This window comes from Phyllosticta capitalensis (genome assembly GCF_038381095.1).
Source record: "Phyllosticta capitalensis strain CBS 128856 chromosome Unknown BKA78scaffold_5, whole genome shotgun sequence".
NCBI lineage: Eukaryota > Fungi > Ascomycota > Dothideomycetes > Botryosphaeriales > Phyllostictaceae > Phyllosticta > Phyllosticta capitalensis.
The window spans coordinates 1481922-1504095 of NW_027117443.1; the positions used below are offsets into that span (position 1 = coordinate 1481922).

The 22174-nt window shown below is 53.8% G+C and overlaps 10 protein-coding genes across 10 annotated transcripts; 5 read left to right on the top strand and 5 right to left on the bottom strand.

Moving 5' to 3' along the window:
• Window positions 1–886: 886 nt before the first annotated feature.
• BKA78DRAFT_295643 (glucokinase) lies at window positions 887–2564 on the top strand (the record flags this gene model as incomplete). Its single annotated transcript, XM_066886509.1, has 3 exons — window positions 887–992; window positions 1043–1116; window positions 1164–2564. The coding sequence occupies 3 exons, from the start codon at window positions 887–889 to the stop codon at window positions 2562–2564; spliced, it is 1581 nt and encodes a 526-aa protein (XP_066744419.1).
• A 357-nt stretch (window positions 2565–2921) lies between these two features.
• BKA78DRAFT_331519 (armadillo-type protein) lies at window positions 2922–4023 on the top strand (the record flags this gene model as incomplete). Its single annotated transcript, XM_066889885.1, has 2 exons — window positions 2922–3403; window positions 3507–4023. 2 exons carry the CDS (start codon window positions 2922–2924, stop codon window positions 4021–4023), a joined length of 999 nt encoding a protein of 332 aa, XP_066744420.1.
• Window positions 4024–4184: 161 nt separating this feature from the next.
• Window positions 4185–4757, bottom strand: BKA78DRAFT_352870 (transcription factor S-II-domain-containing protein; the record flags this gene model as incomplete). Its single annotated transcript, XM_066891439.1, has 3 exons — window positions 4185–4203; window positions 4260–4491; window positions 4643–4757. The coding sequence occupies 3 exons, from the start codon at window positions 4755–4757 to the stop codon at window positions 4185–4187; spliced, it is 366 nt and encodes a 121-aa protein (XP_066744421.1).
• A 470-nt stretch (window positions 4758–5227) lies between these two features.
• Window positions 5228–6201, top strand: BKA78DRAFT_282614 (uncharacterized protein; the record flags this gene model as incomplete). The annotated part of the gene is made up of 4 exons (XM_066885652.1): window positions 5228–5455; window positions 5587–5776; window positions 5826–5959; window positions 6008–6201. Coding segments are annotated over exons 1-4 (672 nt in total), but the record flags the coding sequence as incomplete, so codon positions are not given.
• Window positions 6202–7002: 801 nt separating this feature from the next.
• Window positions 7003–11781, top strand: BKA78DRAFT_314519 (sister chromatid cohesion C-terminus-domain-containing protein). Its single transcript, XM_066888477.1, has one exon. It carries the CDS (start codon window positions 7084–7086, stop codon window positions 11485–11487), a length of 4404 nt encoding a protein of 1467 aa, XP_066744423.1. The 5' UTR covers window positions 7003–7083; the 3' UTR covers window positions 11488–11781.
• Window positions 11782–12365: 584 nt separating this feature from the next.
• Window positions 12366–14303, top strand: BKA78DRAFT_331521 (putative 1,2-alpha-mannosidase; the record flags this gene model as incomplete). The annotated part of the gene is made up of 5 exons (XM_066889886.1): window positions 12366–12400; window positions 12509–12884; window positions 13019–13446; window positions 13511–14065; window positions 14120–14303. 5 exons carry the CDS (start codon window positions 12366–12368, stop codon window positions 14301–14303), a joined length of 1578 nt encoding a protein of 525 aa, XP_066744424.1.
• Window positions 14304–14920: 617 nt separating this feature from the next.
• BKA78DRAFT_136677 (uncharacterized protein) lies at window positions 14921–16870 on the bottom strand. The gene is made up of 3 exons (XM_066882688.1): window positions 16632–16870; window positions 16384–16558; window positions 14921–16336 (listed from the first exon to the last, which is right to left on the bottom strand). The coding sequence occupies exons 1-3, from the start codon at window positions 16675–16677 to the stop codon at window positions 15151–15153; spliced, it is 1407 nt and encodes a 468-aa protein (XP_066744425.1). The 5' UTR covers window positions 16678–16870; the 3' UTR covers window positions 14921–15150.
• Window positions 16838–17419, bottom strand: BKA78DRAFT_136689 (uncharacterized protein). Its single transcript, XM_066882689.1, has 3 exons — window positions 17284–17419; window positions 16952–17227; window positions 16838–16885 (listed from the first exon to the last, which is right to left on the bottom strand). Exons 1-2 carry the CDS (start codon window positions 17372–17374, stop codon window positions 17064–17066), a joined length of 255 nt encoding a protein of 84 aa, XP_066744426.1. The 5' UTR covers window positions 17375–17419; the 3' UTR covers window positions 16838–16885; window positions 16952–17063.
• A 725-nt stretch (window positions 17420–18144) lies between these two features.
• Window positions 18145–19570, bottom strand: BKA78DRAFT_136703 (oxidoreductase). The gene is made up of 2 exons (XM_066882690.1): window positions 18805–19570; window positions 18145–18752 (listed from the first exon to the last, which is right to left on the bottom strand). The coding sequence occupies exons 1-2, from the start codon at window positions 19467–19469 to the stop codon at window positions 18341–18343; spliced, it is 1077 nt and encodes a 358-aa protein (XP_066744427.1). The 5' UTR covers window positions 19470–19570; the 3' UTR covers window positions 18145–18340.
• Window positions 19571–20153: 583 nt separating this feature from the next.
• On the bottom strand, window positions 20154–21968 carry BKA78DRAFT_136707 (major facilitator superfamily domain-containing protein). The gene is made up of 4 exons (XM_066882691.1): window positions 21871–21968; window positions 21600–21748; window positions 21137–21510; window positions 20154–21084 (listed from the first exon to the last, which is right to left on the bottom strand). The coding sequence occupies exons 1-4, from the start codon at window positions 21871–21873 to the stop codon at window positions 20318–20320; spliced, it is 1293 nt and encodes a 430-aa protein (XP_066744428.1). The 5' UTR covers window positions 21874–21968; the 3' UTR covers window positions 20154–20317.
• Between the last annotated feature and the right edge of the window lie 206 nt (window positions 21969–22174).

Here is a 22174-nt window from a genome sequence, read left to right on the forward strand (position 1 = left end):
ACACAGCTGGACACCGAGCTCCCGGTGTGTGTGCATCCTTCTCGTCCGGAGGCCAAGCTTTCTACCGGACAACTCCTCATACCTCGGAGAAATGCGCCATGTTCGCTTAGCAACAGAGCCTCAAGATCCAAATCAGAAACTTGCTGCGACGACGGAACTCGTCAGAACGTGCCAGCAGGCTGCCTTGATGCGTGGCCGTCTGCCGGCAATTATCACAGCGCCACAGCCCCTTAGGCGCGCTTACAGCCGTCTCGCGTCTTGTCGGCGCGCGTGCGGCAATCCTATTCCCTCTTTCCCCGAACCATGGGAAATTGAGAATTTTCATCTTTTTTCTTTTTAATTTTTGATCGTCTCCATCGATCTACTCTCGGTACCCACAGACTTTTACGCTTAAAAAGACATTCAGATACTCGGGACGGCGGGGGACAACTTCTCCGATGCCATGGTCTCTGGAAACATCTCCCATCCACTCGAATCTTTGCATGTATTCTTCATCACCGGTGGTGCATCCAATCACAATGCTACGCGTCAACAATCTGGTTTTGCTTGCTCGACAAACTCCCATATCATGCCCGAGGACGCCCAGTTCGCCGGATTCGGCGAACCGCGGTCAAACCGGCAAACAGGGCCGAGAGCCCCGATGGCCCTCATAGAACCAAACGAAACACACATGTGCTTCCACCATTTTGATCGAGCCAAGTCCGACGTGCTTCCGCAGACGGGGACAATCTTTGCGACTGAGACTGAACACTGCGTAAGCGGGCCTCCTTTTCCGCGCCGGCTGCTGCAGTAAGTGGCTTGCCACCCAGATATTTGAAAGTCACTATGCCTCGGGCCTGGCCTTGCCGCGCTCAGAACATCGGCCTTTTTGTTGACTGGCTGAACCATGGCCATTTCTCCGCTAGCAGCAGAGGCTCAAGCCATTGCTGCTGAGTTTGACTTTGGTGCCGAAGATGGGAGAAGAGCTGTCAGGAAGTTTGTGGCACAAATGAGTATTTTACACTTCGTCGTCGTCTTGAAGTGCCAAGCTTATGATGTGCAGGTGCTGGGCTGGCCAAGGACGGGGATACCATGATACCGTCCTATGTCACTGCGCTGCCCGATGGTACTGAGAAGGTGCGTACTGACTCGATCCTCTGTGGCCAAGCTCTGATTTTCCCAAGGGCATATGCCTTGCTGTGGACATAGGAGGCACAAATCTTCGTGTCTGCAGTGTGGAGCTACACGGCGACAGAACATTTACCATCAAACAAAACAAGACGACCATCCCTCACAACATCAGAGTTGGTTCCACGGCCGAGAATCTCTTTGGATTCATTGCAGAGCAGGTTGAGATATTCCTGCGCGACAACTATGGCAGCCACGTACCAAGCACCGCAACTCTTTCGAAAAGCGACCACCTGCCTCTTGGCTTCACTTTCAGTTTCACTTTCAACCAGACCGCCATCAATCGCGGCACTCTGATCCGCTGGGACAAGGGATTCGACGTTCCTGGAGTCATTGGAAAGGACGTCATCCAGCTATTGCAGGATGAGCTTGACAAGCGAAACATCCCAGTCCGAGTGACAGCCCTCGCAAATGACACTGTCGGCACTCTCATGACGCGATCATATACGTCCCCCGGCGGCCACAAATGCATACTTGGCGCAGTGTTCGGCACTGGCACCAACGGCGCGTACGTTGAAAAGTTGTCGAATATAGGAAGACTCAGCTCCAGAAAGTCTCCGACAGGAGAGATGATGGTGAACACAGAATGGTGTTCTATCGACGATGAACTGGCCGTCCTACCAACGAATTCGTACGACGACGCAGTTGACAAGACGAGCTCAAATCCTGGCTACACGATGTTTGAGAAGCGAGTTTCCGGATACTATCTGGGCGAATTGTTCCGCCTCGCCGTGTTAGACCTGCTGGCCAGAACAAAACATCAAGCACACGTCGCCACTGTTCGTTCTGATTCCGCGTTGCTACAACAGTCCGGTATAGATACGGCGATCCTGAGCACGATCGAAGGCGACCTTGACCCATCTCTCCAAGCGACCCGAAATTGTCTCAAGGAGCAGTTGGGAGTAGAACACACGACAACAGAGTTTGCGAGCGCAGTGAGAACTGTTGTTCATGCAATTGGACGGAGAGCAGCAAGACTGAGCGGCGTGGCTATAGCAGCCGTGGTCCTCAAGTCCGAGTGTCTCTCTCAAGGAGACTCTCACTTTGACATTGGCGTTGAAGGATCTTTGATTGAGCATTATCCTGGGTTCGAGCGTCACCTACGCGGCATACTGAGGGAAATTCCAGAAATTGGTCAAACAGGAGAGGAGAGAATCCACATGGGTCTAGCCAACGATGGCGCAGGAGTCGGCGCTGCTCTGATTGCCATGGTGGCGGACGAGGAAGAGGCAGAAGCGAAGCAGAACGGAAGATTGGTGAGTAGTGGACTTGAAGGTACGAGGGTGAGAGATTCGACTCAGTTGGTTGACGTTTCTCTCAAGGTTGCTCTGCCTGATCCAACAAGCATCGCGAATACGTGCCCCCAGATACCCGTAGCAGCAGCGAGCTCGTCTTGAGCATTGGCTAGCTACATGTAGCAAGAGATTACCACCACATATCAAATGCAACAATAGTTCAATTCGACATGTTCAAAGTGCACGCGTCATGATTTTTGTATTTCAACTCAGCCGTCACTCGCTCACAACCCACTTACCCGGAAGAGCAAGGATCCACTGTGCTTGGGCTCCGCACGCGGCCGTCGACCCCGCCACGCATCAGCCATCCCGGCGCCGATGCCCATGAATTTTTCGGCCATCACAGTGCCCTGCTACCGTCCCACCACCAAAATTCCAACCCCCTCACCTCACATCTCTTTGTATATTTCTTCTTTCAGCTCTTTGCTTGCCTTTCCAGCCCACCACAAGACACACACCATGGCCACCAACGGCGCCGCCACAAACGACCCCACCGTCGCCGCGCTGCGCAAAACCATCACGTCCGAGGCGGAGCCACTGGCGCGGCGATTCCGCGCGCTCTTCTCGCTCAAGCACCTGGCCTGCACGACGCCCGCGACGGGGCAGACGCTGGCCGCCATCGACGCCATCGCGGCCGCCTTTGCGAGCCCCAGCGCCCTGCTCAAGCACGAGCTGGCCTACTGCCTGGGCCAGTCGCGCCACCAGGCCGCCGTGCCTTACCTGCGCCACGTCCTCGAGGACAAGGCCGAGGACGCCATGTGCAGGCATGAGGCTGCCGAGGCCCTGGGTGCGCTGGGTTACGTCGAGAGTTTGGAGCTGTTGAAGGGCCTGCGCGACGATCCCAACGAGGAGGACGTCATTCGCGAGACGTGCGACATTGCTGTGGACAGAATCGAGTGGGAGCACTCGGACGAGAGGAAGAAGGAGCAGCTCAAGCAGAGGTATGTGCGCGCCGAGTTGCGCAAGGACTGGCTTCACTGAAGTTGAGACGGAAAAGACCTTGGATTTTTGCTTTCGAAATTTGCTGACAGCGGGGATTTCTAGTGACTTTGCTTCTATTGACCCTGCGCCGCCCATGCCTCACGAGGAGAAGCCCACCATCGACAACTTTGAACAGACTCTGCTGGATACTAAGCTGCCTCTCTTCAAGCGCTACCGTGCCATGTTCGCCCTCCGCGACTTGGCGTCTCCTCCCGACCTGCCGACCGCTGTCCCCGCCATCAAGGCGCTTGCAAAGGGCCTGAAGGATCCCTCTGCCCTGTTCCGCCACGAAATCGCATTTGTCTTTGGCCAGCTGTCTCACCCCGCCTCGATCCCTGCTCTGGTCGAGTGTCTGGGTGACCTGAAGGAGGCTAGCATGGTCCGCCACGAGGCCGCGGAGGCTCTTGGCAGCCTGGGTGAGGAGGAAGGCGTTGAAGACATTCTCAAGAAGTTCCTCAACGATCCCGAACAGGTTGTCAAGGACAGCATTGTTGTCGCTCTTGACATGGCCGAGTTCGAGAGGAGTGGCGAGGTCGAGTATGCCATTGTTCCCGGCAACGAGGAGCCAGTTGCGGCTTAGAAAGGTGGTAGGATTTGGATGGGTACAAACAGGTGGCGTTTTGGGTTGGCATGATATAGAAGGATAAAAGCTCGCGAGCATTGTGTGTCTGGTGGTGGGTTCTCCTGTACGAAGCTTGATACCATAGCAAAAATATGGCAACGAAGAAACGGCAATGGCATTTAGTTGTTGGTGTTCCACCTGCAAAGAAGCTTTGGTCAGCCTGCGACTGTGTCGTGATCTCACGCCCGACTTACTTGTGACCACACTCGCAGGTGTAGAAGACCGTTGTGCCTTCGTCTGCACTGCGCAGCTGCATCGTGTAGAATCTGACCTCTTCTCTCCCACACTTCTCGCACGTCTGGTTGATGACGGCGTCCGTCTGCATGTTGTCTTCGGAAAGCTGCTGGACCTCGGAACGCTTTGCGCGGAGCGAGGAAGGAAACGACGACGGCTTGGAACGGGTGGTGATGCTCTTTGCGGCAGTATCTGTGTGAAGGTGAAGTGAGCTTGGATCCCACCGTTGAGCCCAGAATCTTCGCGATCAAATAACATGTGATTGCGACGGCAGCAGAGAAGAGGAATCCGAGAACATTGAAAAGCGGAAATCTTGGGGATTTGGCAGCAAAAGGGCGCGTACCTTTGCATTGCGCTCCGCAAACTTCACACAGCAAGACGGCGTTTTCATTGCCTGTGCTGCCGTCGAGCAGGTTACCGCAGTCGGTGCAAAAGACGAGGGATCCAATGGCAGACATGGTGCGCAAGCAGCGGTGCAGATTGACAAGCTTGGTGGCAGCGACGTGTGGGATGCGACGAGAGACCAAGAAAAGTTGAGGAGGTTGCGCAGAGAGGAGGAGGATTTGTTCCGCAAGGACAGGGATTTTTGCGGCTGCTCGTAGGGCTGAGCACGGCGACTGGACGGCGCGTTGATCGCGTCTTGCGTCAACTGCACACCCGTTTCCCACTGCTGTACCTTCGTACGGCGCAACTCCATCATCTCTCCACCTTCGACAGTGCTGCCTGCGCCAGCTCACTCCTCCATCCTCCCAGTCGCTCTCACCCTCGATTGCTGCTCGGCGACTCAAATGGCGCTCCGACTCTCTCTCTAACGCCAACACCATTCGCCGCCAGCCTACCCTAGCTCTCCGCCGCGGGCACAACAGGCGCTGTTGAGAGCCCATGCCAGCACCACGCCAACTCCGCTTCGCATAGTATTCGCTGCCATAATCGGTCCAAGACGCCTTACGGTACTACAGAGGCGTGCTTGAAGAGACTGGTCGGGCATCGCAGAGCAGAATAATGGAGGGTGCACACGGTAGCGGCGCTACAAACGGGGCGTGGCAGGTCCCCGGCCATGATACCACCACGCAACTTCCTCTGAGGCCGCGACTGCCAGGAGTCGACGACGCCCTCCAATTCTCTCCTCTGACCTCGATTGTGCCTTTCCACCCCGGTATGTTGTGCTATAGATTTCTTGTTCCCCAACACCACCAGAGACGTCCCACCACACACATGTGAGATCACATCGTTGCGCAACACTTTCACAACGACTTGGGAAGTCACATTCACTTACGCTATCTTCAGACATAATACCTCTACCATCCACCCACCCTCCACCAACGTCGGAAATCTTTACCGCAGCCGAACGTCTGAACACCAGAAGAGAACTGGATTCACTCAACGCCGAAGCTTCAACCCAGTCAACGTCGGCTCGCATCGAACAAACCTTGAAGCAGCTTACTCATCTACTGCGACCAAATGAAGTGACCGAATAGTGAGATCATGGTTTCGGGGCTTCACGGCGTTCGCTGACTGTCATCTAGCCAGTTCAAGAGGCCCTCAGGTTACAGACCAGACCCCCAAGACGATTCCAACGGCACACCCTTCGCATCAACTAGCCCTGATATCGGTGCTTTCTCAAGGATGGCCATCAACCATACCAAGGTTCAATACAGATGTAGGTTGAGCCAGTCCGTAGCGCACAAGCTCAACTAACTCTCACAAGACCCCAGTCCCCCTTCTCCGCCACCCCCGACAAAGAGGAAGGACACGCCCAAAAAGCCTGAACATGCTCAAGGTACAGGGCAGACTTCACAGCGTGCTCCCACTGCACCTCGACCGAACCAGCAACATGCGAACTCGCACGCTGTCCGTCAGAATCAGACCATTTCGCCCCAGACGTCCTTTCAGCAGCCACCCAAAACCTCGACGCCAGTGCCCCCACCAAGGACGCATTTACACAGCTCCTCACAACCGCGGTCGAGCGTTTCTGTGGTCATACCCGCCAAATCTTCTGCAGATGTCCCTCGCAAGACTCAACAATCGCAGTCGCCTGCTTCGACGCCCCCAGTGCCTCGAGTCGACCAAACGCCTCGCGCGGGCCCCAGCGTGGTCGTTCTTCCCCTGCCGCCGTCATCTCAGAAAGAGGATTACCAGTCGTACCCGGACGAAGAGCTACTACTGAAGGAACAGGCTCAAGCTCGGGCCCAAGAAAGAAGACCTGCTGGTCCATCGGTCATGATTCCAGCTTTCCCTGCGTCATCTCAAAGGGAGGACTACCAATATCATCCGGACGCCGATGCCAAGGCTCTCGCAGGTGACACTGGACTGTCTAAGAAGCGCAAACGAGAAGAAGACGAAGAAGATGGAGAAGCGCTCGCTTTCGTCAGGGACCAAAAGGCGAAAGCTGATGCCGCAGCGCACCATCTGAATGCGCTAATTGGGGACGTTGTTGAGGCCGAGGATCAGCTACAGCCTGACTCTTCAGGCAACTTTTCAACAAATGCTTCCAACTTTTTCATGCGCAGTTACGGCGACAGCGACCTCCCATTTCTCTCTTCCCAGACTCAGAAGCGCCTGGACAACGCTATGCACAAAGTCATTTCGGGCAAGACCTTTGGCAAGATCCCGGTCGACAGTCTTAGTCGCTTGCAAAAACTATGCGAAGGAGCAGTCGGCGCCGTTGGAGGTCTTTCGTTGAGACTTGGAGATGACTGGTCTGAAAACGACATTGAGGAATGGGTCGGTCGCCTGGAAAAAGCAGAGCACGGCCTTCAGTCGGCGAGGGTTCTTCTCAGAATCATGACTGCAGGACGTGAGGAGAAGCAATTATATTCCGAAGACCTTCTCTCGAATGTGCTCGAGGCACTGAAGCATGTCTTGGAAACTTGCCTCATTCCTGTGATTGAGACACGCAACTCGGATTCAACAAGCGACTCTTTCAAAATCTACACGGCTCAGAAAGCCCCTCTCTCTTCACTGCTGCAGATGGCTGGAAAGGTCCTTCGACTTCTTTCCGAGCTGATCACCAAGACCGACGTCTCCGAGAGTGCCATTACTTCGGTCGAGTTTCTCTCGTCAACCCTCATTTTTGTGGAAAATGCACACATTGAGAAGGAGTCAGCGCTTGGCATTCAAAAGTGCGAGAGCATCCGAAGGGTCGCAATGGACGTTTTGGCCAAGATCTTCGCGCGCTATCCAGACCAGAGGACATTCATCTTCGACGAGATTCTCACATCTTTAGAAAAGCTCCCGGTCACCCGACAGAGCGCGAGGCAGTTCAGATTGGCCGACGGCAAGCCCATCCAGCTTGTCTCGGCGCTGCTCATGCGGCTGATCCAGACCAGTGCTACTCCAACAATCCGGGATACCCACAAGAATATTCAGGGCCTTCGTGTCGATGATGAGATGGACGAGGACGCCTCGCCTGCAGCACCGAGATCACCTCCGGAGCAATCGGGGGTCATTGACATGGCCGAAGCGGCAGAAATGGAGTATGACGAGTCTGTCCGTGAGCTTGGAAGTGTCATGAATCCGCTTTTCGACAATGCGTACAACAGCACTCGGTACCTCGTCAATTTCATGGTTCAGAGAGCAATGAAAGCGACAAAAACGGGGGATCAACCCTATCGCAATCTGCTCGACATCTTCACCGAGGACTTCTTGAGTGTGCTAGGCCACCCCGATTGGCCGGCTGCTGAGCTGCTGCTCAGAGTTCTCTTGTCGCACATGATTGGCCTAGCAGAGAGTGACAAGAGTACAGCTCCGGCAAAGACCATGGCTTTGGACATTATGGGCCTTCTTGGCTCTGGTATTTCTGACCTGCAGCTGCACGTCAAAAGTGCAATCAAGAGCATAGACAAATCAGAGTCGGACCTCGCGAGGAAGCTTGTTCAGTTGGCTGAAGATGTCCTTGACGGGAAGACTGATGAGCCCGATCTTCTGGATTTCGACGGACCCTACCGAGCTGTCTTAGAGTATCTGGACCTCAAGAAGGCGAATGATCCCCAGCTCCAGAGTGCTCAAGGATACCACGCAACCCAATGGGCCAAGGAACTTCACGCACTCTTGGACAGAGATCAGGAAGAGAGTATGCGCCCCGAACTCGCTATACAAGTGAGGAATATCGTTTCGGATCCGAATTGGCTGCAACAAGAATACGAGTTTGAGCGTGTCTATGCTCAGCCAGGCAATCTTGCTGGTAATATCGTTGCCCTGAGACTTCCCTTTCCCAAAGCGCTGAGTAGAGTCATCGCCATTCTTTTGAGCGCCATGACAAGCGACCAGGCCACGGTCAAGGCCAGGAGTTTGAAGAGCGTCGTCCAGCTTTTGGAAAAGGATCCTTCAATCCTACGAAAAGGCAACTACATCATCAACCAAATTCTGCGATGCTCTGCTGATCAGTCGCCTCTTGTACGGGACTCTGCTCTTGGTCTTCTCGGAAAGTGCCTGCAGTACAAGCCTTCTCTGGAGGATGAAGTGTGCGACAGAATTGTTGCACGGTCCCAAGACGCGGCCATTGGCGTGAGGAAGCGCGCAATGAAGCTTCTCAAAGATGTCTACCTACGGAACGAGTCAAAGGACATCAAAACGGCGATTGCAGAGGCGTTGTTGCTGCGCATCAAGGATTTGGACGAGAGCGTGGCAGAGCTTGCGAGGACCACCTTTGAGGAAATATGGTTCGCTCCATTCTACGGAACAAACAACAAGGATGCTGCCCAGTCAAAGCTTGAGCTCTCGAAACATGTCACTCTTCTCATCAAAACGGTTCAGCGTGGCGAAAGCGTGCTGTCGGTTCTCGACGGGCTTCTTGAGACTGTTCTATCCAACAGCTCCAAGAATTCCGCATCGAACTTCAAGGTTTGCAAGAATATGGTAGCACTGATGTTCGACGGGGTCATTGAAAGCGCCGACCTTCCCGAGAGTCCTGCACAGGTCCACATTCTGCAGACCCTGACTGTCTTTGCGAAGGCAAGCCCGAAGCTCTTCACGGCCGACCAATTACAGCTTTTGCAGCCATACGTCAAGAATCTCAGCAACACCGACGACCTACTTATCTACCGCTCCGTAATTGTCATCTTCCGGCACACTTTGCCATCGCTGTCGACTCTCCAAAACACTTTCCTAAAGGCGGTGCAAGATGCCTTGCTTTCAAGCGTGGCCAAGCTTGGCAAGATGGAACTCAACGAAGTTGCTCAGTGCCTCTGGATCATTGATGGCGAGCTCAAGAACACCGATCGTTTAGTCCGTATGACGATCTCCGTCATCAACGGAGTGTACGCTGCAAAGGATCAAGACCTGAGCGTCGAGAGTCCGCAGGCTACGCAGGCAGCCAGTCGCGTGAAGCGCTACATGATGATCTCTGGCTATTTCGGTAAAAGCTGCAATTTTGACGACCACATCGCCGCTTTCAAAGAAAAGTTTCCTTGGTGGAAGGGCAACTCAGTCGCGGGTCTCATTGTCGAGGTGCTGCGTCCTTTTACGCGACAGAAGGTTCCAGAGCAGCTCAGAGAGATGGCGTTCGAGAGCATTGGCTTAATCTGCCAAGAATGGCCGACCCAGTTCCTTCGATCAGACGTGACAACGTCCTTTGAGCTGGTCTTCCACAACCGTGAGGCCAAGCTCGAGCAGATTGTACTTGCCACGTTCAAGAGTTTCTACGCAAAGCAAGAAAAGAGATCAGAGACTGGCGCAAATATCAAGGTTGGCCAGGGCGCGGCACGTGGTTCCGAAAGACTGCAGGTTTCTCTCGTAGCAAGCGATGATGATGGCGCATGTAGTGGCATCGCTCAACGTTTTCTGCAACACATCATTCGCATCGCTCTGGAACCCGATCAAAACAATGCCTTGACGGCTACACAGGTCATTGCGAGCATCAACCGTCAAGGTCTGGTGCATCCGAAAGAATGCGGCCCGGCTCTTGTTGCGCTGGAGACTTCACACCACCCTCTGATTGCCGACATTGCGTTCCAGGAGCACCGCTCTTTGCATCACAAGCACGAGAGCATGTTTGAAAAGGAATACATGAAGGCCGTGCAGCGCGCTTTCGATTTTCAAAAGGAAATCTTCAACGACACGCATGGTGCAACTACTCAGCCTTTTGCTTCTAAGCTGCGCCCGCTCTTTGAAGTATTGAAGACAGGCAACCCCAAAGTTCGCAGAAAGTTCTTGCTCAATCTGTCCTCAAAGGTCAACTTTGACTTCTCAAAAGCCGACTTTTCTGAGGACATGCCAGACCACCTGCTCTTTGCACGCTTCTGCCTCGAGAACTTGGCCTTCTTCGAGTATGTGCGCGTCGACGAATTGCTTGCCCTCCTTGGCAACCTCGAAAAGATTTTCAGCAATACCGGAACACCAGTTGCCCACGCCATTGAAACAGATGTCCTCAAATACCGTCTCGATGAAGCTGCGCCGGTACCTTCTATTGAACAGCCTCTGCAACAGCATCCGCATCACACTCAGCAGCCTGTGCAGCAGCACGTCAACCAGATTCTCCCGCAAGTTCAGGAACCTTTGGGTCAGCCTCCAGTGCAGTCTTCAGCTCAGCCTCATTTTCAACCTGTTCAGTCGGCCATGCCTGGTCTTGACCCAAATCACACGCATCCACAGCAGCCTGAGCTCGAGAAAGAACCCAGTCTCCCAGAAATAAGTCCCGAACGACTCAGGCACTTGACGGTGTGCTCAATCATTCTGTCTATGCTATGGGAGGCGCGTACCTACCTCCGGCGCTACTGGGGTCTCCAAAAGCAGCGTGACGCTCAATCCAAGGGCGCAGATCACAAACCGTCAGCCAAGGATCTTAACAAAGCGCCAACCCGCACGCCTGGAGTGACGGGTGACAAGTTTTGGGAGCGCATGACCAACTTGATGGCTTCTCTGGAGAGTACGGAGAAAATGCGGGACCAGTGCAAGGCATTTGCCGAATTGCTCAGCATTGACAACGAGGTGAAGGTTGCGAGCGAGGACGACGAGGAAGCAGAGGCCGCAGCTCGTGCTGAGGCGGGCTACCAGACGCCTGACGATGACGAGGAAAGTCATGGTGGAAGCCAGCCTCCCAGCGGAAATGGCAGAGGCAGGAAGAGGAAGGGATCTGTGTCAATGTCTGCCACACCGAAGAAGCGCAAGCGAGGAAGGCCAAGGAAGTCTTCTACAGGACGTCGGGGTAGCACCGCCAGTAGAGACGACGACGCGGATGGCTGGGATTGAGGCTATGCAGTGAAGGTGCATCGCTGACGTCTACACAAGGTGATTTTGGCTTTCTTTTCTTTGCTTTTTCAACTCCTCGCCAGCGCCTTTGCTTTGGCGCAGAGTCTGAATCGCATCTCTAAAAGAGCGCGGGCTGGCCTAGGACCATGACGAAGAAAGGACATTCATGAAGTTTGCATTTGCATGCGGGTTTGCATCTGGTGGTGGATCACCGCGTTTTACGAAGACGATTTACCAAAGGCAGCATTTCTCGCGTAATTAGGTCGTATACCCTCCCAATGACGCATTTTGCCCAATTTTCACCGGATGTGTTGTTTCTTTACAGTGGACTAGACTCTTGGACTACTAACGTGCTAGGAAACCTTGGCTGCGAGAACCCCGCAAGCAAAGCCATCCTTGGCTTCGAAGCTGGCAGAGAATTCGTGTTCTCCAGCCGGTCTTCTATAATACCGAAGGACTCGACAAGGATGCGCCTCAGGGACTAGCTTGGCGCGTCTCTGCCGTACAAGTATTACCATTATAGGAAGGACCGACCATGGTACTTACCTTTCGGATAGCACTTTTCGCGTGCTAAGCTTTTTCAACGACGGGAAGTGGTCCTGCAATACAGCAGCTTAATCTGTCTATAGCACGGCTTTAGCCATGGCGATTATCCCCTCTACACCGGCCCTCTCATATTCCGCAGAGTCCGAAATGTTGTTCTCCCGTCTTAGGAAAAGCTTAATATGGTGTTCTCCGCTATGTCTACAATCTCTTAAGTACACTCACCGCATTTTGTGCAAGCGCTTTGAATGTCAATGCTGAAATAGGGTGGGAAAGATATCCTTCATTTTTTTGCAAGCCCCTCGTGTTTTCTACTTGATCATTGGCAGGCCAAGATGCGTACAGCCACTCTTTTCACGCTCGCTGCCTCGTCAGTGTCTTTCGCTGTCGGATTTTCCGGACATGAATTCGACCGACTTGTCGCGAGAGAAGCTCAACTCAAGGCGGACGATCCCATTCCAGGACCTCGACGCGGAAGCTTCGACCCGGTCCCTCCAGAGCAATCAGGGGAAGAGAAGCAACGCGCAGACGAGATCAAGGACATGTTCACTGCTTCATGGGATGGTTACTTCAAGTACGCATTCCCGCGCGACGAGCTTCGTCCGGTCAACAACTCGTTTCTCAACGAGTACAATGGCTGGGCGCTGACTTTGGTGGACGCACTCGACACGGCCGCGTTGATGGGCCTCGACGACCAAGTCGCGACCAGTTTGGACTACATTCCGTCGATCAACTACTCGCGCGACTCGACCGACTCGCTCTGCAGCCTGTTCGAGACCAATATCCGACATCTTGGTGGTCTGCTCGCAGCCCATGAGCTCTTCACCGGGCCGCTGGCTAACCTCGCGACCAACGTAAGTTCGCACGCACGTCTTCGGTTGTTGTCTTCGGGAGATCGCCGTCGCCTCCATGATCGCCTTCGTATCGGCGTCGGCGCACAAGCTTGGTATTGAGCTACAAACTAACCTTAAACTCTGTCACACTTTAGAAATCCGAGCAAGTCGCGGCACTGCTCACGCAGGCCCAGGCCGTCGCCGATACGCTTAAGTTTGGCTTCGACACGCCCACCGGGATCCCGCAAAACAATCTGTACATCAACAATCGCTCGACGGATAATAGCACCGACAACAACATCGCCCAGGTTGGCACGCTGGTGCTCGAGTGGACCCGCCTGAGCGATCTGGTCGGCAAGGATGAGTATGGCAAGTTGGCCCAGAAGGGCGAGCAGTATCTGCTCAAGCCAAGGCCGGAACTTGGAGAGCCGTACCCTGGCTTGGTTGGTATCGAGATCAACATCACGACGGGACGCTTTACGAGGGGTTTGGGTGGTTGGGTTGGTGGTGTCGACAGTTTCTACGAGTACCTCATGAAGATGTGGATTTACGACCAGGACAGGTTTTCCTTCTACAAGGATCGGTAAGTTTTTACCACATGAGCCCCTTGATGTTTTGCTGTAGAGGCGAAACTAACATAAAACCAGATGGGTCACAGCCGTCGAGTCTTCAATCAAGTACCTCGATTCGCACCCCACGTCGCGCCCTGACCTGACGTTCCTCGCCCTACATAACGAAACTCGCATCGTGGGGTACAGTCAACACCTTGGATGCTTCGACGGGGGCAACTGGATCCTGGGCGGCCTCGCCCTCAAAGAGCCGCGCTACGTCGACTACGGGCTCAAGCTCGTCGAAGGCTGCGAGGCCATCTACAACGAAACCGAGACGGGGCTGGGCCCCAACATCTTCCGCTGGGACCCGCTCGGCACCGAGCCCAACGCGACAAAGGTGCCTGCCAACCAGACGGCGTTTTACAAGCGTGCCGGCTTCTGGATTGTCAATGGCCAGTACGGCTTGGGCCCGGAGGTGGTGGAGAGCTTCTACTACGCGTGGCGGGCGACGGGCGAGAAGAAGTATCAGGAGTACATCTGGGCGGCGTTCCAGAGCCTCAAGGAATTTTGCAGGGTCGGCAGCGGCGTCAGTACTATTCCGGACGTCAATGGCAAGAAGGGGGATTACGGCAACTACCAGCCGTCCTACTTGTGAGTTGACATGCGCCCCCTTTGGTATCTTTGGCTTGCTGACACTCTTTCCAGCTTGGCGGAGACGCTGAAGTACATGTGGCTCGCGTTTACGCCGCAGAGTCCTGTCCACGTTAGCGGCTTAGAGGGCCCGGAGAACCAACAGTGGGTGTTCAACACGGAAGCTCATCCTATAAAGGTGCTCAGGCCGAAGCAGAGTAAGAAGAAGAGGGATCTTGTGGATGTGCTGGACGGTTGAGTCGATGGCAGTTGTGCCTAGGCTCTGATCGTCGGCTCTCGAAGAGCGTTTGTAGTTCCTCATGCTCGAACTTTCGGGTTCAGTAGATATATTCTGTGAAGTGCGCATGGCGCTGCTGTTGAAAATTTTTATCTTCTTTTGGCTCTTGCCTCTACACTTTGACCTCCTTGTTTTCCCATGTTGCTATGATGTGGGATTTTTGAATGTTGAGTCGGAGAGGGAGAAAAGCAGATATGTGACCACACAACCTCTGAGGCCGAAGATGGGGATTGTAAGAACCATTGTACAGCAAGGGAAGCGGTGCTGGTTTTCCGAATTCGCTGTACGTCGCGTGAGGTGACGATGTTGCTCCCTCGGTCCTAGAAGGCATTCTCGTATTTTGAACATACTACCAGCGCATTACCGTTTTTGTTGTCATTGCTTTGTTCGTGGTGCAAGGATCTTGTCTCTCTCGGACTAGGAAAGAGCCGTTGTAAGACAATGATACACAAACATTCCACACTGAGTACAGAGTCTACAGCTCAACAGTCTCATACGGTATGTGCTGTCCGTTGATTAGGACTAAGAAACTACGACAAGAAAATACGGTGTAAGAGTTATCGAGCCAGCCAATGACGGAGAAGGGAGTTGAAAGACCGAGAAAGGACGATGGAAGAAGAGAATCCTCGGACACATGAGAAATTACCAAAGGGGCCTCGCTCACATCAATAGACCTCCGTCAAACTCACAGCCTTTATACAGATATCGTTTGCCGAAACACAAACGCCGTGTGTCAACGCCGTTTACTCCATTGGGGGATATCTCAAGCCACAAGACACCTCAAGCGAAGGTGCAATTCCCAGCACACTCACAAATACCTTGGGGGCGTTGCCCTCGCTTTCCCGCTTCTTTCCCTTGGGGGCGTCTCTCTCGACTTGCCGCTTCGTTCTCTTGGCGGCGTCCGCGATTTGCTACCTCTGCCATCCATGCCGCTCCTACCATCCATCGGGGGCGTCTTCGATTTTCTGCTACTCTCTCGCGGTGGTGTAGTTTTGGATGTTCCCCCTCTTTCTCGCGGCGGTGTCTTGGAGTGCGCCCCTTCCCTATGTTTCCTCCTCTTCGAATCCCTGGCTAGCAGATTACGTCTCCTCAGGTACGTAAACTCTTCACTCGCCAGCCGCGCGCCCTCCATTCGAGTCCTGATTTTGCGGAATGCAATGTCGCGGCCAAAATTGGGGCTCCAACTCTTGGGCTTCAGGTCGTTGTTGAACGGACTGAATCCGCAGTCGTCCGTCGCGCCGAGTTGGTCCACGGGTATGTAGATGCTCGCCTCGATGAGCAAGTCCGCAACATCCTCGGGTTTCTCGACGTGCGGGGTGAGCGGGTTGATGACGCCGATAAAAGCAACGGGGCGGAAACCGTCGACCTCGCGCGGCAGGTGCTTGCCGATCAATTTGAAGAGGCGCTCCTGGTTCGGCTCCGACTTCATCTGCATCAGGAAGTAGCCGACCTTGACTTTGAGCAACTTCGGCAGCAGCAAGTAGTACGACTGAAAGTCCGAGTGCCGCGTGTCGCAGTCGCCGCCGGGGCACGTGTGTAGCCCGATGTTGCGGCGCTCGCGCGGCGTGAAATGCGCCACGACGGCGTCGAGCAGCTCCACGAAGACGTCAATCAGATTTGGTGGTGATCCCGCTTGGCATGCGAATCGTCCTTCGGTGAAATCAATCGAGACTCGTACGGCGCCGGACGCGAAGCAGCCGCGAATATCTTTGACGCATTCGTTGATGATGTCTTTGACAAAAAGATGCTTTGGGTATCCTGGAACTTCGCCGACGTAGAGGAGATACATCATGGATGGCGCTATCACTGCAGCTTTCATGGGTTTCGTGGCAAATCTCATGGACGCTCGTAGCATGTCGTAGGCATATGTTTTGTAGCGAAATGGACCTCGGAGAAGGCGTGGTAAAGTGCGGGTGTGGCCATCCTGGAAACTAAGAGTAAAGCAATGTTCGTCCACAATGAGGTTTGGACTGAGGCCGGTTCCGTTCAGAGTGCTGTCTCTGGTCAGATTTGTAGATCTCTGGTATTGGTTGAATCTTACTCGGTCACGGGATACGTCGCAAAGGAACTGGCTCTTTGCTCGCCATCGCTAACATATAGCTGTCCGCTTCTTTCGAGATTTTCTATCGTATCCCTGACAGCAGCATCTTGCGCTTTGACAAGTGTGTCTTTGGAGCAGAGGCCATGGTCGTATTGTGCGTAGGTCTGTTGAAGATCTTCAAGGTGTCAACTGAGGTCCGGAAAAAGTCGTCCATACGCTCGTCGCGTCGTCGGGAAGTCGTCACTTACGCATCGGACGAGGCAGCGAACCCACGTTCTCGGTCGGTATAAGCATGTCGCCGTCTGACCACGTGCCGAGGGGGTCCGGACAGCGTGTTCCTCATCACTTGGCTGTTGAAGCAAGCAGTCTTGTTGGCTTACTCTCCACGTTACCAGCATTGGATGCTGGTGGTAGAGACGGAGACCGCACTAAGGTGATGATTGAGGGTGGCGCGGTACACCCGCTGGCCAGAACGCATTACTCCCGTGTGGTGGGCATGGAGCTTGATATATTAGCTGACCGGTGGTGGCATTTTTAAGGTCAGATGCGGGCCATCTTAACACCATACAAGGTATCCGCGGCGCCAACACGGGACGCCGGACGCCGTTCCGCTACGTCTAAAATCGGACCTGGGGCGTAGCACCCATGCGCCGGCGAGTCAAAGACGTCGGAGACCCTGTTCAGGAGTCCATGGTCAAAAGTCCGTCGCTCGCTCGGTGGTGAAGATCAGCGTGGTTTCTCCAGTCTTCATCAGTGGTCGTGGGTATATCGGCTGATTCGTATTGGAGAGCTTTCAAGCTGGCAAAAGAGCTCAAGTGGAGCGGTCCGAATCGTCGATATGGTCCTGCAATCCCATTAATCTCAATGGAACACTTTGGTGCGGAAAAAGCCGCCAAATACCGGTTCCTGGATTCCCATTTGATGCAATTGATGCGACCAGGTTGCTGGTATGGCTTCCCGTCCGATAAATAGTCGGAGACATATTGAACATGTCCAAGGCGAGCACAAACCAAAGAGACACCTCCGAAACCTGCGACGTGTGCAGAGTCAGTGCCATGTCACAGCCGTTTTCTAGAAAACGCCAAACCCTGCAGGTGAGTTGACGTGAAGTCAGCTCGGCAACGCTCGGTAGTTGTCGAATCAAAACATCCCCGCAGCCTCTGAAGCTTAAGCCGGCAACCTGCACGTGTCCCCTTCTCCTTCACAACACCATCGGCATCCCGACTATCAATGAAATTCTGCCACTTGCGCGTTTACCGCGATTGCATCGCACTGAGCTGGGGCACTTGCCGGCTGGTACGTCGCAGCGCCCGCGAGATTTTCGCCGCCGTCGGCAGAGCACGGAAAGCACCCACGAACGCTGAATCTGGGCGTCGCGACTTGGCTGAGGCTGCTGTCGAACGACTGGAGAAGAATGCATTGATCCTTATGAGCGGCTAAACTATCGAGCCTTAGGCTGAGGGCCAAGCCGGATGCTGTGCGAAAACACGCATATGCGAGGTCCATCTTTCGAGTCAGTTGTTCTTTCGGACGGAGCGTCCTCACCTGACGCCCGCATACTTTCACTGTCAAAGGTTGTCGAAATCTCACCATTTTGCCGTTCAACTTCTGTTGAAATTCATGGGGGCTTGCGAAGCCTGACTTGAAGCCAATGAAGCAACTAATCACGTGATACGAGTACTCCTCGCGAGGATGCTGCCAAGCAGTTGGATGGTTGTATTCTCTGCTAAAGAGACGACAGAAATCAGAGAGCAGCTGTACGTGCTGGTTTCTCCGGCCACCAAGATTGTGGGCGTTTTTGAATTACATCCACCATTGACGACGATACACAGACAAGGCCAAGAAAGTCATTGGTTGAGTTTTCGCAAGGCTATGACACTGCGAAAAGAGCAAAGAGAAGAAAATCCTGATGAGATGCGGAAAGAAGCTGTTCGAAGCAAAATTTCCATGTCTGGTTTCAACTGGTGGCCAAGGCCGTCTCGTTCTCCTTGAGCTGAATGAACGCCAAGGTCCTGTCCCAAAGCTCCTGCTGCTTCCCTGGATCATCAGCTAGCTCATCTGCTTTAGCCAGCTCGTTTCCATTCATGTACGAGTCCTTGTAGTTCTCGCCGAGTTCTTTCTCCGTCAGATCTAGCGCGGCCCGGACGACATCGTTCCCAGACTTGGTTGTCGTTCGCCACATGCCATTCGGTTTGATGTGTGCCATGACCTGGTTGAAGACCTGGGCCATTGGACCCGCAACATGCCTCATCAGCGCATTGGGGACTTTTGACAAAATATTTCCGTGGATCATGACTCCCGGATTCACTCCGACAATCCAGATGTTGGACAACTCTGGGCTCGCGTCAAGCCGCTGCCTCAAGGCATGCCTTTTCTCGTGAGCTGTAGTCCAACTTGGCTTTTACAAGAGAAGAAACTTACATGAACATCACAAGACAAAGCTTCGATCTACCATACCGTCTCATGCCATCGTTTTTCTCGTCGCCTGGCCTAAGCGTCCCTTGAGGCCTCGACATCTCCTCGAAGTCCCACGGCAACTTTTGCGGCTCGTGCTTCTGAACTCGTGGACCCCAGGATTCGTAATGTGCATTGCTCGAGACGTGCACGATGCGGCCTTTCTGTTTGTTGAAGCTCTCCAGCAACATGAGCGTCAACAAACAATTCGACAGGTGGTTTACGGCAAAGGCCTGCTCGAATCCGTCTGTCGTCGTTTGCCTTCCACCGAGCATCGAAAGCACCGCCGCATTGAGAATCAGTGCTCGAACTGGAGGCAATTCTCGTGCCGCGACCCGCGAGTTGACGTCGATGGCGAAGGCGCGCACAGACTCGAAACGGCTCAGGTCCAGCTCGACAAGGTTAACATACTTGTTCCCTGCCTTTTCCGCGATAAGGTCGCGCAATGGTTGCGCATTTGGGGCAGAAGAGGATCGGACCGTGAAGAAACAAGTAAACGGCTCCGGACGCTGGAGTATTTTGTCGGCGATGGCGAAACCAAGACCACCGGCTGCCCCTGTGACGATGATTGTACCAGGTTCATCGGCGGTGACCTCGTGGGGAGGTACAATTGAATCCTGACGGTTCTGCATTGTTCCCCAATGCGTGCTGATCGAGGCTGGAGCGGAGAGACGATGGTGCACTGCCTCTGGATAAAGTCGGTCTTTAACAGGTTTTTGAAGCTTCCACCAGATCTTCCGAGCTAATCCGAGCCAGATCGAAAAGGCTTAGCAACGGCACAGCAACAGTCGTTCGGCCATTAATCAGCACGCTTGCTTGGGGAACCAGCCGTTCTGAACCGACCTTGTCTTTGCTATTTCCCGGCTAGTCTTGGATCCGGTCCTCCGGCTTTGGAATCGTGAGTTCATCTGTGGTGTTGCTAACAAAGCAGCTAAAAGGGGAATTCATGCGCCGGGCCGCTCATTTTTCGTACCGTAACCTTATTCCGACCACAACTTACCAATTAAAGCTAGACCCTTACTACTCCTGGAGCTGGATCCTCGTACTCGCATGTATAATGCGAAAAACAAATGCAAAATTCCTATCCGGCGGTGTCTAGGCCGATCACAAGGGGTGTTATCTGCAAAACCAAAGATTGTGCGGGGCGCCGCCAGTCTGTCTCGCTTGTGGCGCAGCAAAGAGCAGTCGTCTGTTTAGAGTCGTTCATTGTGAGACTCGAGCGATTTCAAATCAAGAAGGCTAACATTGGGAAAGGCTAATTCAATCTACATGTATCTGAGTTGTTCAATGCTTTGAATCAGATGCTGTGATCGACAGCCGGCGTCGAACAATTCGGAGCTTGTTTTGACCTCAAGTGCTGCCCCTTGTTGAGCCAAAACTCCGCTGCACGTTTTTGATGACATCCAAAGAGCTTCATTAGATACCGAAGAAGGATAGCGATATAACTCCAAAAGCGCCCAACAATGCAAGTAAAGTTCATTCAAGAATGCCGCTCTCCTTTCCTCAATGCTTGCACCAGAATCGCAAGTGCAACGAAAATTCCAGCTGCGAGTAAGAAAACACCCCCAAACACTTGAGCCTTGACGAAGCTACCAGTCTCAGTGTTCACCAACGCCCCAGCTGACGGATTGCCAGCCAAAAGTCCAAAAGCTCCGAGCCCGAATGACATGCCGATACGAGTTCCGAGCTGTCTCGGATCTTTTGTGATGGACGCCAGGGAAAGAGGCGAGACGGAAAGAACAGCCCCTGAAGCGAAGCCGTAGAAAAAAGCAAACGCAATGCAGCCGCTGATGGTATCGACTGCTATCCATGCCAAGCAAATGATTCCAGACAACATGCCCGCCGCGAAGAACATGTTGATAGGTCCAAGGAAAGTCGCAAGTCCACCACCCATCAGGAGACGGCCGACTGTCGAACCCGCATTCAATAATGGAATCAGATAAAATATGATTGTCGCGTCAGCATGGAGCTTGACTTGAGCAAAGAGCTGGACCACGTAAAACGGAACGAAGAGACCAATGATGCCGATGACGCTGGCCGAAGTCAGGAGCGAATAAACAGGGTCTCGGAAGTGCGACAAGTCGATGAGACTCCGCGCTGGGCCCTGGCCGACAAACGAAGGTTTCCGCATTACCAAGCAGGGAACCGCCATTACGACCAAGCTGATGAAGCCCATGATTCGGACAGCCCAGCCAAACCCGATCTTGGGCTGGAGTTCGTGGAAGACGATTGGGTATATTACGCCACCTGGAGACGAAGTCAGCAGACGACAACGGAGATTTTCAGAGAGAAAACTTGCCTATGCCACTCCCGAGAGAGGCGAGCGCCATCGCAATTGCCCGCTTGGACGTGAAGTACGCGGGCACTACCGCCAGGCTGTTGGTAAACACCAATCCGCTGCCAATGCCGACCGCGACGCCTTGCGACAGCATCAATTGCCAGTATGTGCTTGCGGCGCTCATGGTCATGATTCCAAGAATCAGGATGGCAGTGCCAATGTAATTCAGCGCATGCATGTGCCCCTTATCATACAGAGGGCCCGACAGGATCCCGACAAACATCATCAAGAAGCTCTGAAGCGAGCCTATCCAAGCAATGTCGGACGTCGAGTGCGTGGGCAACAGATTCAGCTTGTAGTAAGCCTCGAAGACTCCAAACGCCTGGATGATACCCCTGTCGAAAACGTGTTAGCCGCGTGGTTGACGTTTCTTGGTATCTGCGGTGACAACAGCAAGAAAGATGTGTGCGACGGCTTGTCTTACCATGTCCCAAAATACAGGCAAAACGCTCCCAACACTTGCAACCAGGCCCTCAGGCCTCTGTTCGGAGGGACCCACGCGACGGCTTGAGGAGGCTGCTTTCTCTCGGTCACATTGCTGCTGCCGCCTGGACTCGACGGGCTGGCTGGCTCCTTATACGACGCTTGAGACATTGCCCTTTTACTCCGGAAAAAGAAAGAAAGACGTTGACCGAGGAGAGTCAAACCTCGAGTTTTTCAAATGTCTCTTTAAACGGCGGGGAAGCGGGACGTACCATTTTTTATCAGGCATGGTGCTCTTCACGATCAGCGGATCGACGGTGGTGCAAGAAGGCTCGAGCAAGGCAGAGGCAGAGTGGTGACAATGCAGCCGTCCACGAGTGCCTGCGTGCCTATTCACATCCAGATTTAGTACAGGCGCCACGGTGGTAATTGTGCGCCGCAGCGAGGGCCCCCAGCGTTTTTGGGGATGCACAAAACCTTTCGAGTGGCTTGCTCGAGACGTGCGGAGACGGCCATCTACCTCACAGAACCACCGCCCATCCAAACGGGGCCATTGTTTGCGATGCGCAGCGGCGG